This window comes from Nerophis lumbriciformis, linkage group LG30, assembly GCF_033978685.3.
Source record: "Nerophis lumbriciformis linkage group LG30, RoL_Nlum_v2.1, whole genome shotgun sequence".
In the NCBI taxonomy this organism is placed as follows: Eukaryota; Metazoa; Chordata; class Actinopteri; order Syngnathiformes; family Syngnathidae; genus Nerophis; species Nerophis lumbriciformis.
In genome coordinates, this window is record NC_084577.2 from 32,817,568 (window position 1) to 32,840,884 (window position 23,317).

At 42.4% G+C, this 23,317-nt stretch overlaps 2 protein-coding genes across 5 annotated transcripts in view; one reads left to right on the forward strand and one right to left on the reverse strand.

Annotated features, from left to right (window-relative positions):
• The window catches only part of LOC133579887 (prelamin-A/C-like), a 45,410-nt gene extending 31,424 nt beyond the window's left edge, over positions 1 to 13,986 (forward strand). For all 3 annotated transcript variants that reach the window (XM_061934147.1, XM_061934148.1, XM_061934146.2), the window contains exons 3-13: positions 3,527 to 3,683; positions 3,803 to 3,928; positions 3,988 to 4,158; positions 6,053 to 6,178; positions 6,269 to 6,489; positions 6,547 to 6,844; positions 6,913 to 7,020; positions 7,418 to 7,537; positions 7,601 to 7,657; positions 7,724 to 7,891; positions 12,678 to 13,986. In XM_061934147.1, coding sequence (XP_061790131.1) covers positions 3,527 to 3,683; positions 3,803 to 3,928; positions 3,988 to 4,158; positions 6,053 to 6,178; positions 6,269 to 6,489; positions 6,547 to 6,844; positions 6,913 to 7,020; positions 7,418 to 7,537; positions 7,601 to 7,657; positions 7,724 to 7,891; positions 12,678 to 12,713 — 1,588 coding nt within the window. In that variant the 3' untranslated portion in view covers positions 12,714 to 13,986. The remainder of the gene's footprint in view (positions 1 to 3,526; positions 3,684 to 3,802; positions 3,929 to 3,987; positions 4,159 to 6,052; positions 6,179 to 6,268; positions 6,490 to 6,546; positions 6,845 to 6,912; positions 7,021 to 7,417; positions 7,538 to 7,600; positions 7,658 to 7,723; positions 7,892 to 12,677) is intronic.
• Positions 13,987 to 19,002: 5,016 nt separating this feature from the next.
• Positions 19,003 to 23,317, reverse strand: part of pear1 (platelet endothelial aggregation receptor 1) — an 81,547-nt gene continuing 77,232 nt past the window's right edge. The window contains exons 21-24 of one of the 2 annotated variants that reach the window (XM_061934142.1): positions 22,920 to 22,982; positions 20,807 to 20,983; positions 20,540 to 20,743; positions 20,386 to 20,407 (exon numbers count right to left, since the gene is read on the reverse strand). In XM_061934142.1, coding sequence (XP_061790126.1) covers positions 20,559 to 20,743; positions 20,807 to 20,983; positions 22,920 to 22,982 — 425 coding nt within the window. In that variant the 3' untranslated portion in view covers positions 20,386 to 20,407; positions 20,540 to 20,558. Of the gene's footprint in view, positions 20,744 to 20,806; positions 20,984 to 22,919; positions 22,983 to 23,317 lie in introns of both variants that reach the window. The other variant, XM_061934141.1, reaches the window with a different exon arrangement.

Consider the following 23,317-nt stretch of genomic DNA (forward strand, 5'->3'; position numbering starts at 1 on the left):
GAGAAACATCTTTTTTGCTGGCCCCACAATGGGCCCCGGCCCTATGGTTAAGAAACCCAGCATTTTGAGCACAGCCTATCGGTGGCAATGAAGTGTTTTTTGCAAGTGCTGCTTGTACGTGTGTTGAGTCCTCCTCCAGGTCACATGTTCCACGGCAGGAAGCAGTGTGATGGTAAAAAAAGAGAATTGTGTGGTGTTTGGACGGTGACTCACTGGAAAATGGCACGTGTGTAAATAGATTTGAACAAAGCCAACACTCGCCCCGTCCGTCCAGTTCCTCCTCCTAACAAGACCTGGTCTGTGGTCCCAGCTGTCCTGGCTCACTTTAAAACTCACACACACACATTTGGATTTCTCCTCTTGACATTTCAACACATGTACTCATTTAGTAAATATGTCATTTATTATTTATTTGTTATTTATTACATGTCAATGTCCAGAAAAGTAACTACATTTGACTTGAACTTTATTGTGTATTATTTGTAAATGGAGTAAATGGCTCCCTCTAGTGTCCGTTGAAATGTATGACATGTTTGCTATGTTCATCACAAATACTGTGGGGCTCCCTCTAGTGGCTCACAGAAGAATGACTTCAGTATTGTCATGACGTGACTCAGCCGTTGATTGATTGATTGATTGATTGAGACTTTTATTAGTAGGTTGCACAGTGAAGTACATATTCCGTACAATTGACCACTAAATGGTAACACCCCAATAAGTTTTTCCACTTGTTTAAGTCGGGGTCCACTTAAATTAAGTCATGATACAGATATATACTATCAGATATATACTATCATCATAATACAGTCATCACACAAGATCATCATCAGGGTGTATACATTGAATTATTTACAATCCGAGGGGAGAGAGAGAGAGATCAGAAGGCATAAGAAAAAGTATCTGCATTTGATTGTTTACATTTGATTATTAACAATCCGGGGAGGGTGTTAGTTTAGGGTTGAAGTTGCCTGGAGGTGTTCTTTTATTGCGGTTTTGAAGGAGGATAGAGATGCACTTTCTTTTATACCTGTTGGGAGTGCATTCCACATTGATGTGGCATAGAAAGAGAATGAGTTAAGACCTTTGTTAGATGGGAATCTGGGTTCAACGTGGTTAGTGGAGCTCCCCCTGGTGTTGTGGTTATGGCGTTCATTTACGTTAAGGAAGTAGTTTGACATGTACTTCGGTATCAGGGAGGTGTAGCGGATTTTATAGACCAGGCTCAGTGCAAGTTGTTTGACTCTGTCCTCCACCCTGAGCCAGCCCACTTTGGAGAAGTGGGTAGGAGTGAGGTGTGATCTGGGCTGGAGGTCTAGAAGTAATCTGACTAGCTTGTTCTGGGATGTTTGGAGTCTAGATTTGAGGGTTTTGGAGGTGCTAGGGTACCAGGAGGTGCATGCGTAATGGAAAAAGGGTTGAATGTGAGTTCCTGCTAGAATCTTCATGGTGCTTTTGTTGACCAGAGAGGAGATTCTATAGAGAAATCTCGTTCGTTGGTTGACCTTTTTGATGACCTTGGTTGCCATTTGATCACAGGAAAGATTAGCCTCTAGAATGGAACCTAGGTAGGTGACCTCATCCTTCCTGGTGATAACAATGTCACCCACTTTTATAGTGAAGTCATTGACTTTCTTAAGGTTGATGTGGGACCCAAACAGGATGGATTCCGATTTACCCAAGTGTATGGATTAGGGATGTCCCGATCCAGGTTTTTGCACTTCCGATCCGATATTGGCCGATACTGGCCTATCCGAGCATGTATTAAAGTTTAAAGTTCTTTAGCCTACTTAGTTGTCAGAATCATGTTGAAAAGGGTTTTAGTACTCTTGATAACAACTAGCCAGCTGAATTAGGGGAGTTTGAATAATACACAATGGTTGGTAACAAGAAACTGACCTGTTTATTCAAGGATAAACACAAAATAGACACAATTATACATGACAAACAGAAATGGCATCATTGAACTAGGGCTGGGCGATATGGCCTTTTTTTTATATCGCGATATTTTAAGGCCATATCGCGATACACGATATATATGTGGATATTTTGCTTTAGCCTTGAATGAACACTTGATGCATATAATCACAGCAGTATGATGATTCTATGTGTCTACATTAAAACATTCTTCTTTTAATGTTCCCTCTAATTTTTCACGGTCATTTAGTATCTTTAGGAACGCTGTTTTGAAGCCATCCCAAGCAACATGGACCAGGTTGCTGGCGAGCACAGGGGACCAGTCCCACTCATCTCATTTTAAGTTGAAATGATCACTGGAGTATTTTTTAAGGGATCTGGGTTGGGCTGTTATGTGGCCATTGGCTTTGGGTTTAGCTATTTTGCGGGTGCAGAAGGTTAGATAGTGGTCGCTAAGACCACAGATCATGACCCCACTATTTTTTATTTTAGGCCGGTCTGAAGTGAGAATGAGATCTATGGTTGATTGGGTGGAATCACACACCCTTGTAGGTAGTGTTATTAGCTGGGAAAGACTGTGTAGATTACAAAACTTGCTGTAGGATCTGAAGACAGGCGCATCTCTGCGTTGAATATTTGTGTTCAGATCTCCAGTTAAAATTTTCTCCACGTTGTCTGCCCCAGCCAAGCACTCCTCCAGAGCCCCATAGAAATCACTCTGATTAGCGTTTTTAAATTTGATTTCCGCCCACACAGATTCAAGGTCATTGTGGTTAAGATCAGTGCGAGTTATGTATTTTATATCCTGGTGAATATACATACAAACGCCCCCACCATGTTTATTCCTGTCCTTTCTGATAACCGAAAAGTTTTCTATTTCTATCTCTGAGTCAGAAACACTTTGATCAAATTTGGTTTCAGAGAAACATGATTTTTACCTTCGTGTTGAGGAACATTTCTCTGATTTGGTGGAGTTTGGTTCCAGAGGGGCTGTTCACATGAAGGTGGATGATGGAACCAAATCGAGTGTGTAGTGGTACTGTCCAGAAAAGTTGTTGGTTGTTATTGAAGTTGAAGTTGGAGAGCAGTTCAGTTCGTTGTTTGGCTGGAGCTGTTTAGGGGAGCAAGAATATGAATACTTAGGTCTACTACACTACTGTATTTAATGTTGTCATTATGGTGGTACTTAATGAATACTTAGGTCTACTACACTACTGTATTTAATGTTGTCATTATGGTGGTACTTAATGAATACTTAGGTCTACTACACTACTGTATTTAATGTTGTCATTATGGTGGTACTTAATGAATACTTAGGTCTACTACACTACTGTATTTAATGTTGTCATTATGGTGGTACTTAATGAATACTTAGGTCTACTACACTACTGTATTTAATGTTGTCATTATGGTGGTACTTAATGAATACTTAGTATGAATACTTAAGTATGAATGTAAATGTCTGAAATATCATTCAAATAGTAAATGAATGACATGAAATGAATCCTTAGTTGAAATGTACATGTAGAAGGTGTAATATGCATGAGTGATATTTTAGCTGCTGCGTTCTTCCCATCTGAGCTTTCTTCTTCTTCTTCTTCTGTCCTGGCAGGAACAGCAGGAAGGAGTCCGACCTGGAAGCGGCCCTGGCCCGCCTTCGAGACCTGGAGGCGCTGCTCAATTCCAAAGATGCCGCCCTCAGCACAGCTCTGGGGGAGAAGCGGGCCCTGGAGGCCGAGGTGAAGGACCTGAAGGCGCAGCTGGCCAAGGTAAATGTGCTTGCCATCTTGATTGGCAGCTGAATGAAGACAATGTTGGCCAAGTGCTCCACCTAGTGGCCCGCCTCTGGTACTTCATGAGCCCATATCTCCAATGCAAACACCCGCAGTTGGACTTGGCCCTGGCGGACGCCAAGAGGCAGCTTCATGACGAGATGCTGAGGCGGGTGGACGCCGAGAACCGCCTGCAGACGCTGAAGGAGGAGCTGGAGTTCCAGAAGAACATCTCCAACGAGGTGAGTGCCAAACACCTGCGTCTTCTCTCCGCCGCAACACATTTGTGTGGCGCTTGCAGGAGCTGCGCGAGTCCAAGCGGCGCTACGAGTCGCGCGTGGTGGACGTGGACGGCGGCCGGCAGATCGAGTTCGAGAGCAAGCTGGCGGAGGCGCTGGCCGAGCTGAGGGCGCAGCACGAGGAGCAGGTGGGCTTCTACAAGGCGGAGCTGGAGAAGACCTTCAACTCCAAGGTACTCTACCCCCATATTCCTACCACCACCTGCAGCAACATAATCATATTTCTACCATCATAATCATATTTCTACCACCACCTGCAGCAACATAATCATATTTCTACCATCATAATCATATTTCTACCACCACCTGCAGCTACATAATCATATTTCTACCATCATAATCATATTTCTACCACCACCTGCAGCTACATAATCATATTTCTACCATCATAATCATATTTCTACCACCACCTGCAGCTACATAATCATATTTCTACCATCATAATCATATTTCTACCACCACCTGCAGCATCACAATCATATTTCTACCACCACCTGCAGCATCATAATCATATTTCTACCATCATAATCATATTTCTACCACCACCTGCAGCATCACAATCATATTTCTACCACCACCTGCAGCAACATAATCATATTTCTACCACCACCTGCAGCAACATAATCATATTTCTACCACCACCTGCAGCATCATAATCATATTTCTACCACCACCTGCAGCAACATAATCATATTTCTACCACCACCTGCAGCAACATAATCATATTTCTACCACCACCTGCAGCAACATAATCATATTTCTACCACCACCTGCAGCAACATAATCATATTTCTACCACCACCTGCAGCATCATAATCATATTTCTACCACCACCTGCAGCAACATAATCATATTTCTACCACCACCTGCAGCAACATAATCATATTTCTACCACCACCTGCAGCAACATAATCATATTTCTACCACCACCTGCAGCATCACAATCATATTTTTTATCAAATGGTCAAAGTTCCATTTCTTTTTTCATCCTCAGCCGTTTGGTCCGCACACAAATGTAAAACATTTCTATTTCTTGCTGTTACTTTCCAATATTTCTACTCTACATTGTTTACTTATTTCCCTTCATAGAAAATGCATAACAAAAAAAATTCCTTATGTATATTTTTACTATTCAAATATTTGCATGATAAATGTTGTATTACTTATTAAACTTTCATGGAATGTGCATAGCTAAACAAATGTTCTCATTTTTACTACACATTTTTAAGTCATACAATTATTTTCTTGTATTTTTTTATTCACATTTTAGAAAAAATGTCTGACTAAAAATTTTTTTAGCATTTCAATCTCCTTATTATGTTCTTGTATGACTTTTTAATTATTTGCTATTATTAGACTGAAAAATATGTTCCTTTGTTGTCACGTTCTCTACACGTTTCCATTTAACTTTTTATTATTACCTTTCATAAAAGTTGAAAAATGTCATAACTATATAAATATGTAATTCACTACACATGTTTACCATTTTAATGACATTTTGAATTGTGTTCTATTACTTTTTATTATTACCTTTCATAAAAGTTGCATAACTAAAAAACTGTCCCTTTAGTCCAGTTCACTACACATTTTCATCATTTAAAAATGTTGTAATTGTTTTTATTTTGTTGTATCATTTTCTATGTGCTGTACTTGCTATGAACTCTTCAGAAAAATTGCATAACCATAGAAATATGTTCCTTTTTCGTCCAGTTCACTACACATCTTTGCCATTTAAATATTTATATTATAATTTTGTCATTTTGTTGGATTACTTTTTATTTACCATACTTGCTTATTATCATTAACCTTACGAAACAATGGCATAACTGTAAAAACATGTTCTTTTTTCTGTTTAGTTCACTACAATATATATTTACAATTTTATTATTTGAATCAATAGTTGTCACTATTTTATTGCAATGCTTTTAATGTACTTACTATAATTATTAACCCTTCAGAACATTTACACAACTAAAAAAATATCCCAATTTTTTTTTCCTGTTTCATTTCCAGCAAGCTGCTTTGTTGTCTACTAAATGCTAATAATTCCACTTCCTGTCTGGTCAGCTGGAGAACGCCCGCCAGTCGGCCGACAGGAACAGCCACTTGGTGGGCGCCGCCCATGAAGAGCTGCAGCAGACACGCATGCGCATGGAGAGCATGTCAGGACAGCTGGGACAGCTGCAGAAGCAGGTGCGCGCACACACACACACACACACACACACACACACACACACACACACACACACTGTCCAAGAGGTGTAAGCGGACGTTCCCTCTCAGCTGTCCCTGAGCGAGGCGAAGGTGCGCGAGCTGGAGGAGACGCTGAGCCGCGAGCGCGACCTGATGCGCAGACGTCTGGAGGAGAAGGAGCGCGACATGGCCGACATGCGAGCTCGCCTGCAGAGGCAGCTGGACGAGTACCAGGAGCTGCTGGACATCAAGCTGACGCTGGACATGGAGATCAGCGCCTACAGGAAGCTGCTGGAGGGCGAGGAGGAGAGGTGAGCGTGGAGTGTGCCACTTGCAAGCCGTGTGCTGACAGGCTCCTCCCCCCTCAGGTTGCGTCTGTCGCCCAGCCCTACCCAAGCCAGGGTGACGGTGACCCGCACCTCCGGCTCCTCCCACAGCCGTCTGGCCCACGCCGGCGTCGGCGCCTCCAGCAGCCGCACCTCCTCGGGCACGGTGGTGGCCAAGAAGCGGCGCCTCAACGACAACGACAGCGAGGCCTCCAGCATGGTGGGCGGCACCGTCACCAAGACGCGCATCAGCCAGCACGCCTCGGCCAGCGGCCGCGTCACCGTGGACGAGGTGGACCTGGACGGGAAGTTTGTCCGACTCTGCAACAAAAGCGACGAGGTGATTGTTTGGAATGAAGGGCCACGCCCACGCACGCACGCACCGTGTCTGAGCGCTCTCGCCCTCAGGACCAATCGCTGGCCGGCTGGCAGGTGAGGAGAACGGTGGGAGGAGGCAACCCCATCGTCTACAAGTTCCCACACAAGTTCAACCTGAAGGCTGGAGCCACCGTCACTGTAAGTTTGCACTTTGACCACACCCACTCAGTGGAATGACTTATTTACATTGTGTAAATGTTTATTTACACACCTTCATTGTGTCTAAATAATGTCTGTAACACGGCAGTAAAACGGCTGATCAAACAAAACACAAGTCATGGTCATGGACCCACTAGCGGTGCAAGCTAGCTAAACAGTGTTGGTGTTGTGAAAGTGAAACAATACAAAAAGAATGTGATTGTAAGTTAATAATACTTGTGTTAGCAATGCTAACGATGCTAGCTTGATTACGTTACAAATATGCATGAAAACATCCCACATGACGGTTCAGTAAGTAGAAAGACTTTTAGTTGAAACGTGATGAATGAAGTATCCATACAAGATCCTCAGTAAGGGCGACCTTTGAACTGTGCAGATCTGGGCGGTGTCCGGCGGTGGAAGCCACGCCCCCCCGTCTGACCTGCTGTGGAAGAGCCAGGACTCCTGGGGCAGCGGCGACCTCCTGCAGACGGTCCTGCTCAGCGCCAGCGGAGAGGTAACAGCGGCAAAGTCTGATGTCTGATCACCTTTAACAAGGACGCTCTCTGTCGCTCGCCAGGAAATGGCCGCCAGGAAGGTCACCCGCAGCCTCTTCCAGGAGGACGACGACGACATGGTAGCTATCACGGCGGTGCGGCGGCTACGATGTGGCGTGTGCGCTGGCTAACGTGCACTTCTGCAGGGCGCTCACAGCACCAGCGGCGACAACGAGTACAACTTGCGCAGCCGCACCGTCATCTGCGACTCCTGCGGACAGCCGTCTGACCGCGATGGTTGCGGCGGCGGCGGAGGCGGGGCCGACGCCCTTGTGGGACATTCCTTTTTCATGGGCACTAACCAGCCCAGACAGGTAGGATGACCCCTAACAGCTTATCATATTTATTATTATTATTATAGCTGTGCTAGACACCACAAGGACAAAAGTATTGGGACACAGGAAGTGGGGTTAAACCCATAGGTGAGGTCAGGTGGTGGTGGTGTTAAACCCACAGGTGAGGTCAGGTGGTGGTGGTGTTAAACCCATAGGTGAGGTCAGGTGGTGGTGGTGGTGGTGTTCTTCTTCCACACCAAACTCAGCCAAGCATGGCTAAAAAGGGTCTTCCCACAAAGTTGGAAACATACTTGAACCATGTTTAAACATAAACATACTTTAAACATATTTAAACATAAACATACTTGAAACATATTTAAACATTAACATACTTTAAACATATTTAAACATAAACATACTTTAAACATATTTAAACATAAACATACTTTAAAAGATGAATTCCATGTTTAAAGCATGCAGCACAACAACTCTGACTCCACTTCTTTTAGGAAGCAAATATTAGGGCTGCCAACAATGATGTCATCAATCAGTGCGGATGGTTACCTGAAAGGTGAGCGTTGTGATCAGGTCATTGCAGAGATTGCTGACATTACTGGTGTGCTTGCTTGTATAGGGAAAAAAAAAAGAAGAAGTTATTATTCAATTTTAAATAATAATGAAAATAACAGAAAAAAATTAAAAACATTATATATATGTGTATATATATATGTATATATATATATATATATTGTATTTTTCAGAGTATAAGTCGCACCTGCCGAAAATGCATAATAAAGAAGGAAAAAAACATATAAGTCGCACTGGAGCCCAGCTAAACTATGAAAAAAACTGCGACTTATAGTCCAAAAAATATGGTATATATACCGTATTTTCCGCACTATAAGGCGCACCTAAAAACCACAAATTTTCTCAAAAGCTGACAGTGCGCCTTATAATCCGGTGCGCCTTATATATGGGTTAATATTAATATTAATTTTCATAAAGTTTCGGTCTCGCAACTACGGTAAACAGCCGCCATCTTTTTTCCCCGTAGAAGAAGAAGAAGCGCGCGGTGCATGCTGGGATATGTGACGTTTCATTTCCATTTGTGTGTTTATGTAAAGACCCCAAAATGGCTCCTATTAAGTGTGTTGTCTGTCTAATTATAAATAATGCAGACGAGGCGTGTTAACTGAGTTCTCAACGTTTACTCACAGCGTGCTCATAACCACATTCTAACTGCCAGCATACAACAACGCTTCTCAGGGCTACCGCGCATGCTCGTCACTATCGTTGCATGCTGGGTAGTGTAGTTGTTATATTTGCTAGCTCATAACATCACATTAAGAGACACGCTTACGCGCTTAATTCAATACTCGCCGTCATTCCGGGTGGATTGACAAAAGACCTCCAGCCGCTAGATATTGGTGTCAACAGGGCATTCGAAGCTAGACTGCTAACGGCGTGGGAACAATGGATGACCGAAGGCGAACACACCTTCACTAAGACAGGGAGACAGCGCCGGACGACATACGCCAACATCTGCCAGTGGATCGTAAATGCCTGGGCGGATATTTCAGTCACAACTGTGGTCCGAGCTTTCCGGAACTGCTGGACAACAGCGACACTGACTCCGATTACTTCGACGAGACGGAGCCGGCCATTTTGGATCCCACATTCGCCCAACTTTTCAATTCGGACACCGAAGGAGAATAATTCGAGGGATTTATGAATGAAGAATAACTTCAGAAAGTGAGCGTTATGTTTATTTTGTGTGTTGTGACATTAACGTTCGAGCAACATTAAGTTATTGATGTTATTGCTCTGCACTATTTTGAATTTTACTATGTTTGTGATTGCACATTTGCGTACATTTTGGGAGTGAACAGAGTTGTTAGAACGCTGGTTTTTAATATATTATTAAAGTTTGACTGACCTATCTGACTGTTTTTTTGACATTCCTTTAGCGCAGTTAGATGCGGCTTACAACACGGGGCGGCTTATAGGTGGACAAAGTTTTGAAATATGCCGTTCATTGAAGGCGCGGCTTATAACCCAGGGCGCCTTATGGTGCGGAAAATACGGTATATATATATATATATATATATATATATATATATATATATATATATATATATGTATATATATGTATGTATATGTATATATATGTATGTATGTATGTATGTATGTATGTATGTATGTATATGTATGTATGTCTTAATAAGGTTATCCAAAAAATAGTGCTCGATACCGTAGTAGAGCGCAATATATGTATGTGTGGGAAAAAAAATCACAAGACTACTTCATCTCTACAGGCCTGTTTCATGAGGGGGGGTTCCCTCAATCATCAGGAGATTTTAATGGGAGCATTCACATACCATGGATTATATAGGGCACAGAGTGGGTGGGTACAGGCTGGTGTACGGGCGTGGTGATTGGCTCATGTGTTACCTAGGAGGTGTTTCCGTCTGTGGCGGCATGCTGTTACAATTTCGCTGCGCTTGTTGAGGGATGACAGGTCTGGACGGTAAATAATAAACAGTTTCTCTTTCAAGCATAGGTTGCATCTTTTATTACCACTATTGTAAGGTGTGCTGGATGCAAGAATTTGCCATGTTATTGAATATTCAACATTATTGTCTTTGAGGTCCCAAATGTGTTTGCTGAGTTCTGTGGTATTTCACAGGTTTTGGTTCCTGAAAGAAGTCTTGTGATTGTTCCATCTGGTTTTGAACTCTCCCTCAGTTAATCCTACATATGTGTCGGATGTGTTAATGTCCTTGCGTGTTACCTTAGATTAGTAGACAACTGATGTTTGTAAGCACCCCCCGTTGAGAGGGCAATCAGGTTTCTTTTGACAGTTGCAACCTTTGTTGGTTTTGGAGTCGCTCTGTCCGGGGGCCGACGGCTCATTTGCAATTGTTTTGTTGTGGTTTGAGATGATTTGTCGTATATTGTTCATACAGCTGTAGCTCAATTTAATGTTGTTCTTGTTGAATACTTTTCTTAGGGTGTTGTCTTTGGGAAAGTGTTTGTCAATCAGATTGAGGAATTTGTGTCCAATGTTAGTTGAGACGTTTTTGCTGTATGGGGGGTTGTACCAGATGATGTCGTTTCGTTTTCTGTTCTTTTTTGGTTGGTTTCCTGGCGTGGGTTCATAGGTGAGGGTGAAATTGTATCCGCTTTCATCAAGGGCTTTTTGGTACGGGGGGGTTGCTTGGTCAAATTCAGCTTTGCTGGATGACAGCATCGATAGCCTTTTATTAATTCCGGTAGGTATTCTTTTCGTGGTGGTGGGTGGGTGGTTGCTGTCATGGTGCACGTATTGGAGTGTTGTGTTGGGTTTTGTGAATGGTTGGTAGCTGTTATTTCTCAGGTTGAAAGTGACGTCAAGGAAGTTGACGGTTTGCTTGTTGGCTTCAATCGTGATCCGTAGGCCGTTCTCTTTGAAAATTTGGCATATGCGCTTCTTGGTATTCTCGCTGCTCCTTGGTGAGGCGCGACACACTGCCAGTCCGTCATCACGGTAAATACCAAGGTTCAGATTGAGGCTGGCGAGCTGGGAGAGGAGGAAACTCCCAACGAGTTCACACGTTTCTGCTCCGTCAAAACTTCCCATAGTGACGTCAAATGTTGCATTGTTCTTTTTTTGCCATGGTGTACTGTTGTGGATGAGAATGGAGTTTTTTGCGTGGATGATGATGTTTCTTTCGTTGCCTGTGATTGAGTCGTAGTCTGAGGCGAAGTCTAGTGCTTGAGTCAGTAGGTCTTGCGTGATGGAAGGGTAAAATTCTTCGATATCAAAGGAGATAAAGTTGTGCTGTTGTTTGTCTTGGATGTTGTTGAACCATTTGATTACTGCTGCTGTATTTCTCCATTGGTTGAGTGGTGTTTTGTCCTTGATTTTTGTGTTGACTCTGTCCAGGATTATTTTGCTGATTTTTCCTATTTCAGATTTAGTTGGGTTTATTAGTCGGCATGCTTACAAACATCAGTTGTCTACCAATCTAAGGTAACACGCAAGGACATTAACACATCCGACACATATGTAGGATTAACTGAGGGAGAATTCAAAACCAGATGGAACAATCACAAGGCTTCTTTCAGGAACCAAAACCTGCGGAATACCACAGAACTCAGCAAACACATTTGGGACCTCAAAGACAATAATGTTGAATATTCAATAACATGGCAAATTCTTGCATCCAGCACACCTTACAATAGTGGTAATAAAAGATGCAACCTATGCTTGAAAGAGAAACTGTTTATTATTTACCGTCCAGACCTGTCATCCCTCAACAAGCGCAGCGAAATTGTAACAGCATGCCGCCACAGACGGAAACACCTCCTAGGTAACACATGAGCCAATCACCACGCCCCTACACCAGCCTGCACCCACCCACTCTGTGCCCTATATAATCCATGGTATGTGAATGCTCCCATTAAAATCTCCTGATGATTGAGGGAACCCCCCCTCATGAAACAGGCCTGTAGAGATGAAATAGTCTTGTGATTTTTTTCCCCCCACACATACATATATATATATATATATATATATATATATATATATATATATATATATATATATATATATGTGTGTATGTATATATATATATGTGTGTATGTATATATATATATGTGTGTATGTATATATATATATGTATATATGTATATATATATATGTATATCATCAGGACCATTTTTTTTAACTTGCCAAAATAACAATAACATAAAACACATTTCACATGTTTTTTGTCATCAAACAATTTAAAGGCTTGAAAGAGACACCTTTGTCACTGACCTTTCACCCTTCCTTTCCTTCCAGAGTGGCGTCAGGCCTGAGAACTGCGTGATGATGTAACACAGACGTGATGATGTCACGCAGACGTGATGATGTCACGCAGACGTGATGATGTCACGCAGACGTGATGATGTCACACAGACGTGATGATGTCACGCAGACGTGATGATGTCACACAGACGTGGCCTCCTTCCTGCAGCATCACTTCCACTGCTGGGATCTTTCTGCTTTTCTATCCACATACTTAAAGGACCTTGCTCTGCGTGTAATCCACCTATGTTATTGCATGTGCTAATGCTGCCACACACACACACACACACACACACACACACACACACACACACACACACACACACACACACACACACACACACACACACACACACACACACACACACACACACACACACACACACACACACACACAAACACACACACAAACACACACACACAGCTTTTTGTCCAGTTGAGGTATACGTCAAACGCTGTCAAACGTCAACACGCACAGCCTCGTAGGAGAAGGTGCACGCACGCACGCACGCACGCACGCACGCACACAAACGTCAACATGTGAAAGTGAAAGCAACCAAGCTCTTTGGTGACATTGATTCCAAGTGAAATCCCTTGAAAGGACTTTAGTTCCAGGATAGAAGTTGGACAAGCAGTGTTGTCTTCTCAGGTGTTCTGCTAAATGTTTTTCATGCAAATTGTCTTTCATTCAAATGTGCTTTTCAATGTCATTTGTGTTTGTTTAGCAGAATGTTGGCCACTAATGTGTGTTCCCTAACACCAAAGATGTGTCGTCACGGTAACCCTATACTACATGTTCAGTGCTGATGGCGTTTGTCGTCACGGTAACCAGGGTGTGTCTTACTACATGTTGAGTGCTGATGCTGTTTGACAACATTTTTGATGAAGCATGCAAACTGCCAACGTGCCTTCAGACGTCTTCTCTGGCTCGCTTTGCTTTTTTTCCTGGGTGGGATGTGACTTATTCATTTTCTGTCCTGTAGTCAAGTATAGCAAAGCATTTATGTCTCTTTTTTTCTTCACCAAAAGTGCCTTCCAGCCGTCTCCAAAGATGTAGAATTGACAAAGAGTTGACAATTGATGTAAACATTGAAGGTTGTTTTCTGTCTGACTGAAACATTTTGCCATCCTGTCAGCGTCAGATGAGTTGATGACGTCGCTCTTTGAACAAGCCTTGAAGTCGTGAATGTTTGATGACGTCACTCTTTGAACAAGCCTTGAAGTCATGAATGTTTGATGACGTCACTCTTTGAACAAGCCTTGAAGTCATGAATGTTCACACTTAAAACAACATTCTCTCCCGCAGCGACTCATTGTCTTTTTTTATACATTCATTCAAATCCATCTTTTGCCTTCATTTCCAAATATACACAAACATTTTTACATCTTAAAGTTAACGAGTCTGTTGACTTAATTAACTGTAGCTAAGCTCCACCCATGGAGACCCAGGCTGACCAATCAGAGCAGGCCCAACACTCCTTTCAAATGAAAATGTTGCACCTTTCCTGCTCGTCGGCTCCCAGCGCAGGGTAGACGGTAACACCCTCCATTGTTGGGGGTAACACCCTCCATTGTTGGAGGTAACACCCTCCATTGTTGGGGGTAACAGCCTCCATTGTTGGAGGTAACAGCCTCCATTGTTGGGGGTAACACCCTCCATTGTTGGGGGTAACACCCTCCATTGTTGGGGGTAACAGCCTCCATTTTCGGGGGTAACACCCTCCATTGTTGGGGTAACACCCTCCATTGTTGGGGTAACAGCCTCCATTGTTGGAGGTAACACCCTCCATTGTTGGAGGTAACAGCCTCCATTGTTGGAGGTAACAGCCTCCATCGTTGGGGGTAACAGCCTCCATCGTTGGAGGTAACAGCCTCCATCGTTGGAGGTAACAGCCTCCATCGTTGGAGGTAACAGCCTCCATCGTTGGAGGTAACAGCCTCCATCGTTGGAGGTAACAGCCTCCATCGTTGGAGGTAACAGCCTCCATCGTTGGAGGTAACAGCCTCCATCGTTGGAGGTAACACCCTCCATCGTTGGGGGTTAACACCCTCCATCGTTGGGGGTTAACACCCTCCACTTTACCCGCCAGTGGCTCCTTACACTTCCGCACTTGGGTCGGAATGACGAAGCTGTCGTTTTGTTGCCACTCTGTCACTTTATTGATGTTTTGCACAAAGCCATCCACCAAGCGCTCTCTCTCTCTCTCTCACACACACACACACGCACACACACACGCTACTCACAACAAAAGGAAGACGGGAGTATTTTCAAAAAAGGTTTAAAATGTACACTTTAGATATTTACAAAGGTCACCAACACGTGTCCACTAAAAGGTAAGAAAATGTGTGAAATAATTACCATGCTGCTGTGGAGTAAAACTAGCAAGCCCACAGATATTAGCTAGCTAACAACTAAGTAGCTCTACAACATGTAGCTTTTAATGAATACAAATGTATGTTATAGATTTACATGAACATTGTTGCTGCCTAATATGGTTTGATGCATGATTTCATTATGCCTGATTGCTATGCTGGACTGTGACGTCATCAGTTGTGTACCTCGCTGGCCAACGTTGATCAGCGACTATCAAGTTTCATTAAAGAGTCTTCTAAACTTTGACAGAACATTATAGAACCTTCAACATGTGCATTACAAACCTGTTGGTAATATTTCTCTGGTAAGTGCGACGTTAAAGCGCCATGTTGGTATGGGAAGCTTGATTGGCGTAGCAACAGTCAAGTAGGCGAAGGATTCATTGGTTTATTGATTGGCGTAGCAACAGTCAAGTAAGCGAAGGATTCATTGATTCATTGATTGGCGTAGCAACAGTCAAGTAGGCAAAGGATTCATTGATTCATTGATTGGCGTAGCAACAGTCAAGTAGGTGAAGGATTCATTGATTCATTGATTAGCGTAGCAACAGTCAAGTAGGTGAAGGATTCATTGATTCATTGATTGGCGTAGCAACAGTCAAGTAGGCGAAGGATTCATTGATTCATTGGCGTAGCAAACAGTCAAGTAGGTGATGGATTCATTGATTGGCGTAGCAACAGTCAAGTAGGCGAATGATTCATCGATTGGCGTAGCAACAGTCAAGTAGGTGAAGGATTCATTGATTCATTGATTGGCGTAGCAACAGTCAAGTAGGTGAAGGATTCATTGATTCATTGATTAGCATAGCAACAGTCAAGAAGGCGAAGGATTCATTGATTCATTGATTGGCGTAGCAACAGTCAAGTAGGCGAAGGATTCATTGATTGGCGTAGCAACAGTCAAGTAGGCGAAGGATTCATTGATTGGCGTAGCAACAGTCAAGTAGGCGAAGGATTCATTGATTCATTGATTGGCGTAGCAACAGTCAAGTAGGCGAATGATTCATTGATTCATTGATTGGCGTAGCAACAGTCAAGTAGGCGAAGGATTCATTGATTCATTGATTGGCGTAGCAACAGTCAAGTAGGTGAAGGATTCATTGATTCATTGATTGGCGTAGCAACAGTCTAGTAGGTGAAGTATTCATTGATTCATGGATTAGCATAGCAACAGTCAAGTAGGCGAATGATTCATTGATTGGCGTAGCAACAGTCAAGTAGGCGAAGGATTCATTGATTGGCGTAGCAACAGTCAAGTAGGTGAAGGATTCATTGATTCATTGATTGGCGTAGCAACAGTCTAGTAGGTGAAGTATTCATTGATTCATTGATTAGCATAGCAACAGTCAAGTAGGCGAATGATTCATTGATTGGCGTAGCAACAGTCAAGTAGGCGAAGGATTCATTGTTTTATTGATTGGCGTAGCAACAGTCAAGTAGGTGAAGGATTCATTGATTAGCATAGCAACAGTCAAGTAGGTGAAGGATTCATTGATTCATTGATTAGCATAGCAACAGTCAAGTAGGCGAAGGATTCATTGATTCATTGATTGGCGTAGCAACAGCCAAGTAGGCGAAGGATTCATTGATTTATTGATTGGCGTAGCAACAGTCAAGTAGGTGAAGGATTCATTGATTGGCGTAGGAACAGTCAAGTAGGCGAAGGATTCATTGATTCATTGATTGGCGTAGCAACAGTCAAGTAAGCGAAGGATTCATTGATTGGAGTAGCAACAGTCAAGTAGGCGAATGATTCATCGATTGGCGTAGCAACAGTCAAGTAGGTGAAGGATTCATTGATTCATTGATTGGCGTAGCAACAGTCAAGTAGGTGAAGGATTCATTGATTCATTGATTAGCATAGCAACAGTCAAGTAGGCGAAGGATTCATTGATTCATTGATTGGCGTAGCAACAGTCAAGTAGGCGAAGGATTCATTGATTGGCGTAGCAACAGTCAAGTAGGCGAAGGATTCATTGATTGGCGTAGCAACAGTCAAGTAGGCGAAGGATTCATTGATTCATTGATTGGCGTAGCAACAGTCAAGTAGGCGAATGATGCATTGATTCATTGATTGGCGTAGCAACAGTCAAGTAGGCGAAGGATTCATTGATTCATTGATTGGCGTAGCAACAGTCAAGTAGGTGAAGGATTCATTGATTCATTGATTAGCATAGCAACAGTCAAGTAGGCGAATGATTCATTGATTGGCGTAGCAACAGTCAAGTAGGCGAAGGATTCATTGTTTTATTGATTGGCGTAGCAACAGTCAAGTAGGTGAAGGATTCATTGATTAGCATAGCAACAGTCAAGTAGGCGAAGGATTCATTGATTCATTGATTGGCGTAGCAACAGTCAAGTATGCGAAGGATTCATTGATTTATTGATTGGCGTAGCAACAGTCAAGTAGGTGAAGGATTCATTGATTTATTGATTGGCGTAGCAACAGTCAAGTAAGCGAAGGATTCATTGATTTATTGATTGGCGTAGCAACAGTCAAGTAGGCGAAGGATTCATTGATTCATTGATTGGCGTAGCAACAGTCAAGTAAGCGAAGGATTCATTGATTGGAGTAGCAACAGTCAAGTAGGCGAAGGAGTCATTGAATCATTGATTGGCGTGTCAACAGCCAAGTAGGCGAAGGATTCATTGATTCATTGATTGGCGTAGCAACAGTCAAGTAGGCGAAGGATTCATTGATTCATTGATTGGCGTAGCAACAGTCAAGTAAGCGAAGGATTCATTGATTTATTGATTGGCGTAGCAACAGTCAAGTAGGCGAAGGATTCATTGATTCATTGATTGGCGTAGCAACAGTCAAGTAGGTGAAGGATTCATTGATTCATTGATTGGCGTAGCAACAGTCAAGTAGGCGAATGATTCATTGATTCATTGATTGGCGTAGCAACAGCCAAGTAGGTGAAGGATTCATTGATTCATTGATTGGCGTAGCAACAGCCAAGTAGGTGAAGGATTCATTGATTCATTGATTGGCGTAGCAACAGTCAAGTAGGCGAAGGATTCATTGATTTATTGATTGGCGTAGCAACAGTCAAGTAGGCGAGGGATTCATTGATTTATTGATTGGCGTAGCAACAGTCAAGTAGGCGAGGGATTCATTGATTTATTGATTGGCGTAGCAACAGTCAAGTAGGCGAAGGATTCATTGATTCATTGATTGGCGTAGCAACAGTCAAGTAGGTGAAGGATTCATTGATTCATTGATTGGCGTAGCAACAGTCAAGTAGGCGAAGGATTCATTGATTGGCGTAGCAACAGTCAAGTAGGCGAAGGATTCATTGATTTATTGATTGGCGTAGCAACTGTCAAGTAGGCGAAGGATTCATTGATTCATTGATTGGCGTAGCAACAGCCAAGTAGGTGAAGGATTCATTGATTTATTGATTGGCGTAGCAACTGTCAAGTAGGCGAAGGATTCATTGATTCATTGATTGGCGTAGCAACAGTCAAGTAGGCGAAGGATTCATTGATTCATTGATTAGCATAGCAACAGTCAAGTAAGCGAATGATTCATTGATTCATTGATTGGCGTAGCAACAGTAAAGTAGGCGAAGGATTCATTGATTGGCGTAGCAACAGTCAAGTAGGTGAAGGATTCATTGATTCATTGATTGGCGTAGCAACAGTCAAGTAGGTGAAGGATTCATTGATTCATTGATTGGCGTAGCAACAGCCAAGTAGGCGAAGGATTCATTGATTTATTGATTGGCGTAGCAACAGTCAAGTAGGCGAAGGATTCATTGATTCATTGATTGGCGTAGCAACAGTCAAGTAGGCGAAGGATTCATTGATTCATTGATTGGCGTAGCAACAGTCAAGTAGGCGAAGGATTCATTGATTGGCGTAGCAACAGTCAAGTAGGCGAAGGATTCATTGATTCATTGATTGGCGTAGCAACAGTCAAGTAGGCGAAGGATTCATTGATTCATTGATTGGCGTAGCAACAGTCAAGTAGGCGAAGGATTCATTGATTGGCGTAGCAACAGTCAAGTAGGCGAAGGATTCATTGGACAGACGATGTTTTTTCTCCTGTATTTCCTCAAATAATTGTCCATACATCCATCCATTTTCTACCGCTTGTCCCTTTCGGGGTCGCGGGGGGTGCTGGAGCCTATCTCAGCTGCATTCGGGCGGAGGGTGGGGTACAACCTGGACAAGTCACCACCTCATCACAGGGCCAACACAGACAGACAACATTCACACACTAGGGACCATTTAGTGTTGCCAATCAACCTATCCCCAGGTGCATGTCTTTGGAGGTGGGAGGGGCCTATCCCCAGGTGCATGTCTTTGGAGGTGGGAGGGGCCTATCCCCATGTGCATGTCTTTGGAAGTGGGAGGGGCCTATCCCCAGGTGCATGTCTTTGGAGGTGGGAGGAAGCCGGAGTAAAACCCACGCAGTCACGGGGAGAACATGCAAACTCCACACAAAAAGATCCCAAGCCCGGGATTGAATTCAGGACCTTTGTATTGTGAGGCACATGCACTAACCCCTGTTCCACCGTGCTGCCCTCAAATAATTGTTTTGACTCAAAAAGAGTCAAAGTTTAAACATTTAGCGAAAATAAAGTTGCTAAAGCAAACTGATGAATTGGAAGTATAGCGTGCGACTTACAGGCTAATGTTTGTTCCAATATACATGATAGGAATACAACTAAACAATATACATGATGAGAATACAACAATATACATGATAGGAATACAACTAAACAATATACATGATAGGAATACAACTAAACAATATACATGATAGGAATACAATTAAACAACTTTTTCTAGCCTTTTTACACAAAACAATATACGAATACAAAAATGTCTGACAGTATGCAGGCCTCGCGGATGAAGTTTAGACACCCTTGGTCTCGAGTGTTGAGACAAGAAGTAGGTTTTAGTGATGATTATTGTAGGCGGGGTTAAAAACGTCTAACCCCTAATAGATGCCTGACATTCTCTGCAGTTGAGTACATAACAGCCCCTGCCAGATATGATATTAGTTACTAATTGTCTTGTGTTCTGTCTTGGTTTGTTTTTGAACTAAAGTGCATGACTTCCAAAGTACTTGTACAAATATATCCACAGTTGGTTGAAAAAGTCATAATTACACATTTACATTAGACTTGGAAGTCTTTGGGAAGCTGAAGAGAAATCAAAGTAAATGTGCTAACATGAACGCTAACAGCATGTTTTTTCAAGTGAATGAAAACATTACAGCTTTCAAGCCTCTTTTTCTTGCCCACAACGTATGGAGTTTTACCGCCCTCCACCTGGGGGCAGTATGGAGTCCTACCGCCCTCCACCCGGGGGCAGTGTGAAGTTCTACCGCCCTCCACCTGGGGGAAGTGTGAAGTTCTACCGCCCTCTACCTGGGGGCAGTATGAAGTTCTACCGCCCTCCACCTGGGGTAAGTATGGAGTCCTACCGCCCTCCACAAGGGGGCAGTATGGAGTCCTACCGCCCTCCACCTGGGGGCAGTATGGAGTCCTACCGCCCTCCACCTGGGGGAAGTGTGGAGTTCTGCCGTGACATCACTGAGGCGTCATCCTGGGGGAGGGGGGGGCGGCGAAGGGGAGGTAGGTCGTAGTGTCCAGGGATGTGGCTGTTGACGGGGAGGTCGTAGTGACTGTGGGGGTCTTCCAGGGGGGCGTGGCCCACAGAGTTCTGTCGCACTGCGAGGAGAAAGATGCATAACTTGTGTGAACTCAATGACCTTTGAACCTTAGGACTCTTACTTCTGTGCAAGGAGGCGGAGTTGAAGAGAGGCGCTGGGCTAATGTCGGTGTAAGCTCGCTCTCTGGGCACGGCCGCCTTCATCTCCATGTAGCTGCTCTCTGGGAGCTCCTTGATGGTGGCGTAAGGATTCTCGCTGTTCAGAGAGCTGCTGCTCGCCATCGCCGCATCCTTCAGTTCTGTCAGTCAAGAAAGAGGATTCTAGTTACACACTTCCTTCTAGTCGCCATCACTTCTCACCAGGAAACAACTCGGAAAACACTCCAAGTATTCACTAAGTACAGTACTCTACTAGACCTAAGTATTCATTAAGTACCACCATAATGACAACATTAAATACAGTAGTGTAGTAGACCTAAGTATTCATTAAGTACCACCATAATGACAACATTAACTACAGTAGTGTAGTAGACCGTAGTAGACCTAAGTATTCATTAAGTACCACCATAATGACAACATTAAATACAGTAGTGTAGTAGACCTAAGTATTCATTAAGTACCACCATAATGACAACATTAAATACAGTAGTGTAGTAGACCTAAGTATTCATTAAGTACCACCATAATGACATTAAATACAGTAGTGTAGTAGACCTAAGTATTCATTAAGTACCACCATAATGACAACATTAAATACAGTAGTGTAGTAGACCTAAGTATTCATTAAGTACCACCATAATGACAACATTAAATACAGTAGTGTAGTAGACCTAAGTATTCATTAAGTACCACCATAATGACAACATTAAATACAGTAGTGTAGTAGACCTAAGTATTCATTAAGTACCTCCATAATGACAACATTAAATACAGTAGTGTAGTAGACCTAAGTATTCATTAAGTACCACTATAATGACAACATTAAATACAGTAGTGTAGTAGACCTAAGTATTCATTAAGTACCACCATAATGACAACATTAAATACAGTAGTGTAGTAGACCTAAGTATTCATTAAGTACCTCCATAATGACAACATTAAATACAGTAGTGTAGTAGACCTAAGTATTCATTAAGTACCTCCATAATGACAACATTAAATACAGTAGTGTAGTACACCTAAGTATTCATTAAGTACCACCATAATGACAACATTAAATACAGTAGTGTAGTAGACCTAAGTATTCATTAAGTACCACCATAATGACAACATTAAATACAGTAGTGTAGTAGACCTAAGGGTCAGGGTTAGGGTTTATTGTGTGTATGTCCTATAATCATGTCTATTGTGTGTATGTCCTATAATCATGTTTATTGTGTGTATGTCCTATAATCATGTCTATTGTGTCTTTTTATTACACATGTTGTGTTTTTGTTAGCTGAAGAATGAAGCAAATGTTTGGTTATTATCTTTGACTTTATTATATTTAACTTGTATTATTTTCAAGGCTTTTTCTTTTTGTCTTATTTCAAAATACCTCTTAGGTTAGGATCCTACCTTGTGTGAGTTGATATGTATGTACATGTGTACCTTGTGTGAGTTGATATGTATGTACATGTTGTGTGAGTTGATATGTATGTACATGTGTACCTTGTGTGAGTTGATATGTATGTACATGTTGTGTGAGTTGATATGTATGTACATGTGTACCTTGTGTGAGTTGATATGTATGTACATGTTGTGTGAGTTGATATGTATGTACATGTGTACCTTGTGTGAGTTGATATGTATGTACATGTGTACCTTGTGTGAGTTGATATGTATGTACATGTTGTGTGAGTTGATATGTATGTACATGTGTACCTTGTGTGAGTTGATATGTATGTACATGTTGTGTGAGTTGATATGTATGTACATGTGTACCTTGTGTGAGTTGATATGTATGTACATGTGTACCTTGTGTGAGTTGATATGTATGAAAGTAAGACCTACTCAACATGTGTTCCATGTAAGTGAAAAAGCCAAGAGTCTAGCCCTGCCCACCTTGAGTGGTCCGAGGTTAGGGCTCATCTCTACCAAAAGCCAGTTTTTGGTAAGCTCTAAGCCCTAAACTATTATTATTATTCGTATTATCTAAGTTGTGTTCACTATCTGACATGCTAGACTTTCCATCTTGCAATACCAGGCTGTGCCTGAGGATGGCGTGGTGATGTTTATGAGGACCACTTACTGTACCTTTGTGGAAATATTTGCCTAGGCTGGCGCTGTAGCTGTAGCTGCGATCCATTCCAAACACTCCTGAAAAAACAAGTTTGTACTTTTGTCAAAGTGTTGAAATTCACTCATCAGGAGCACATGAGTTGGATTGTTCAACAAGCTTGTAGGACTAAGATGAATGTTTGATTGATCTGCATGTTCAACAAGCTTGTAGGACTAAGATGAATGTTTGATTGATCTGCATGTTCAACAAGCTTGTAGGACTAAGATGAATGTTTGATTGATCTGCATGTTCAACAAGCTTGTAGGACTAAGATGAATGTTTGATTGATCTGCATGTTCAACAAGCTTGTAGGACTAAGATGAATGTTTGATTGATCTGCATGTTCAACAAGCTTGTAGGACTAAGATAAATG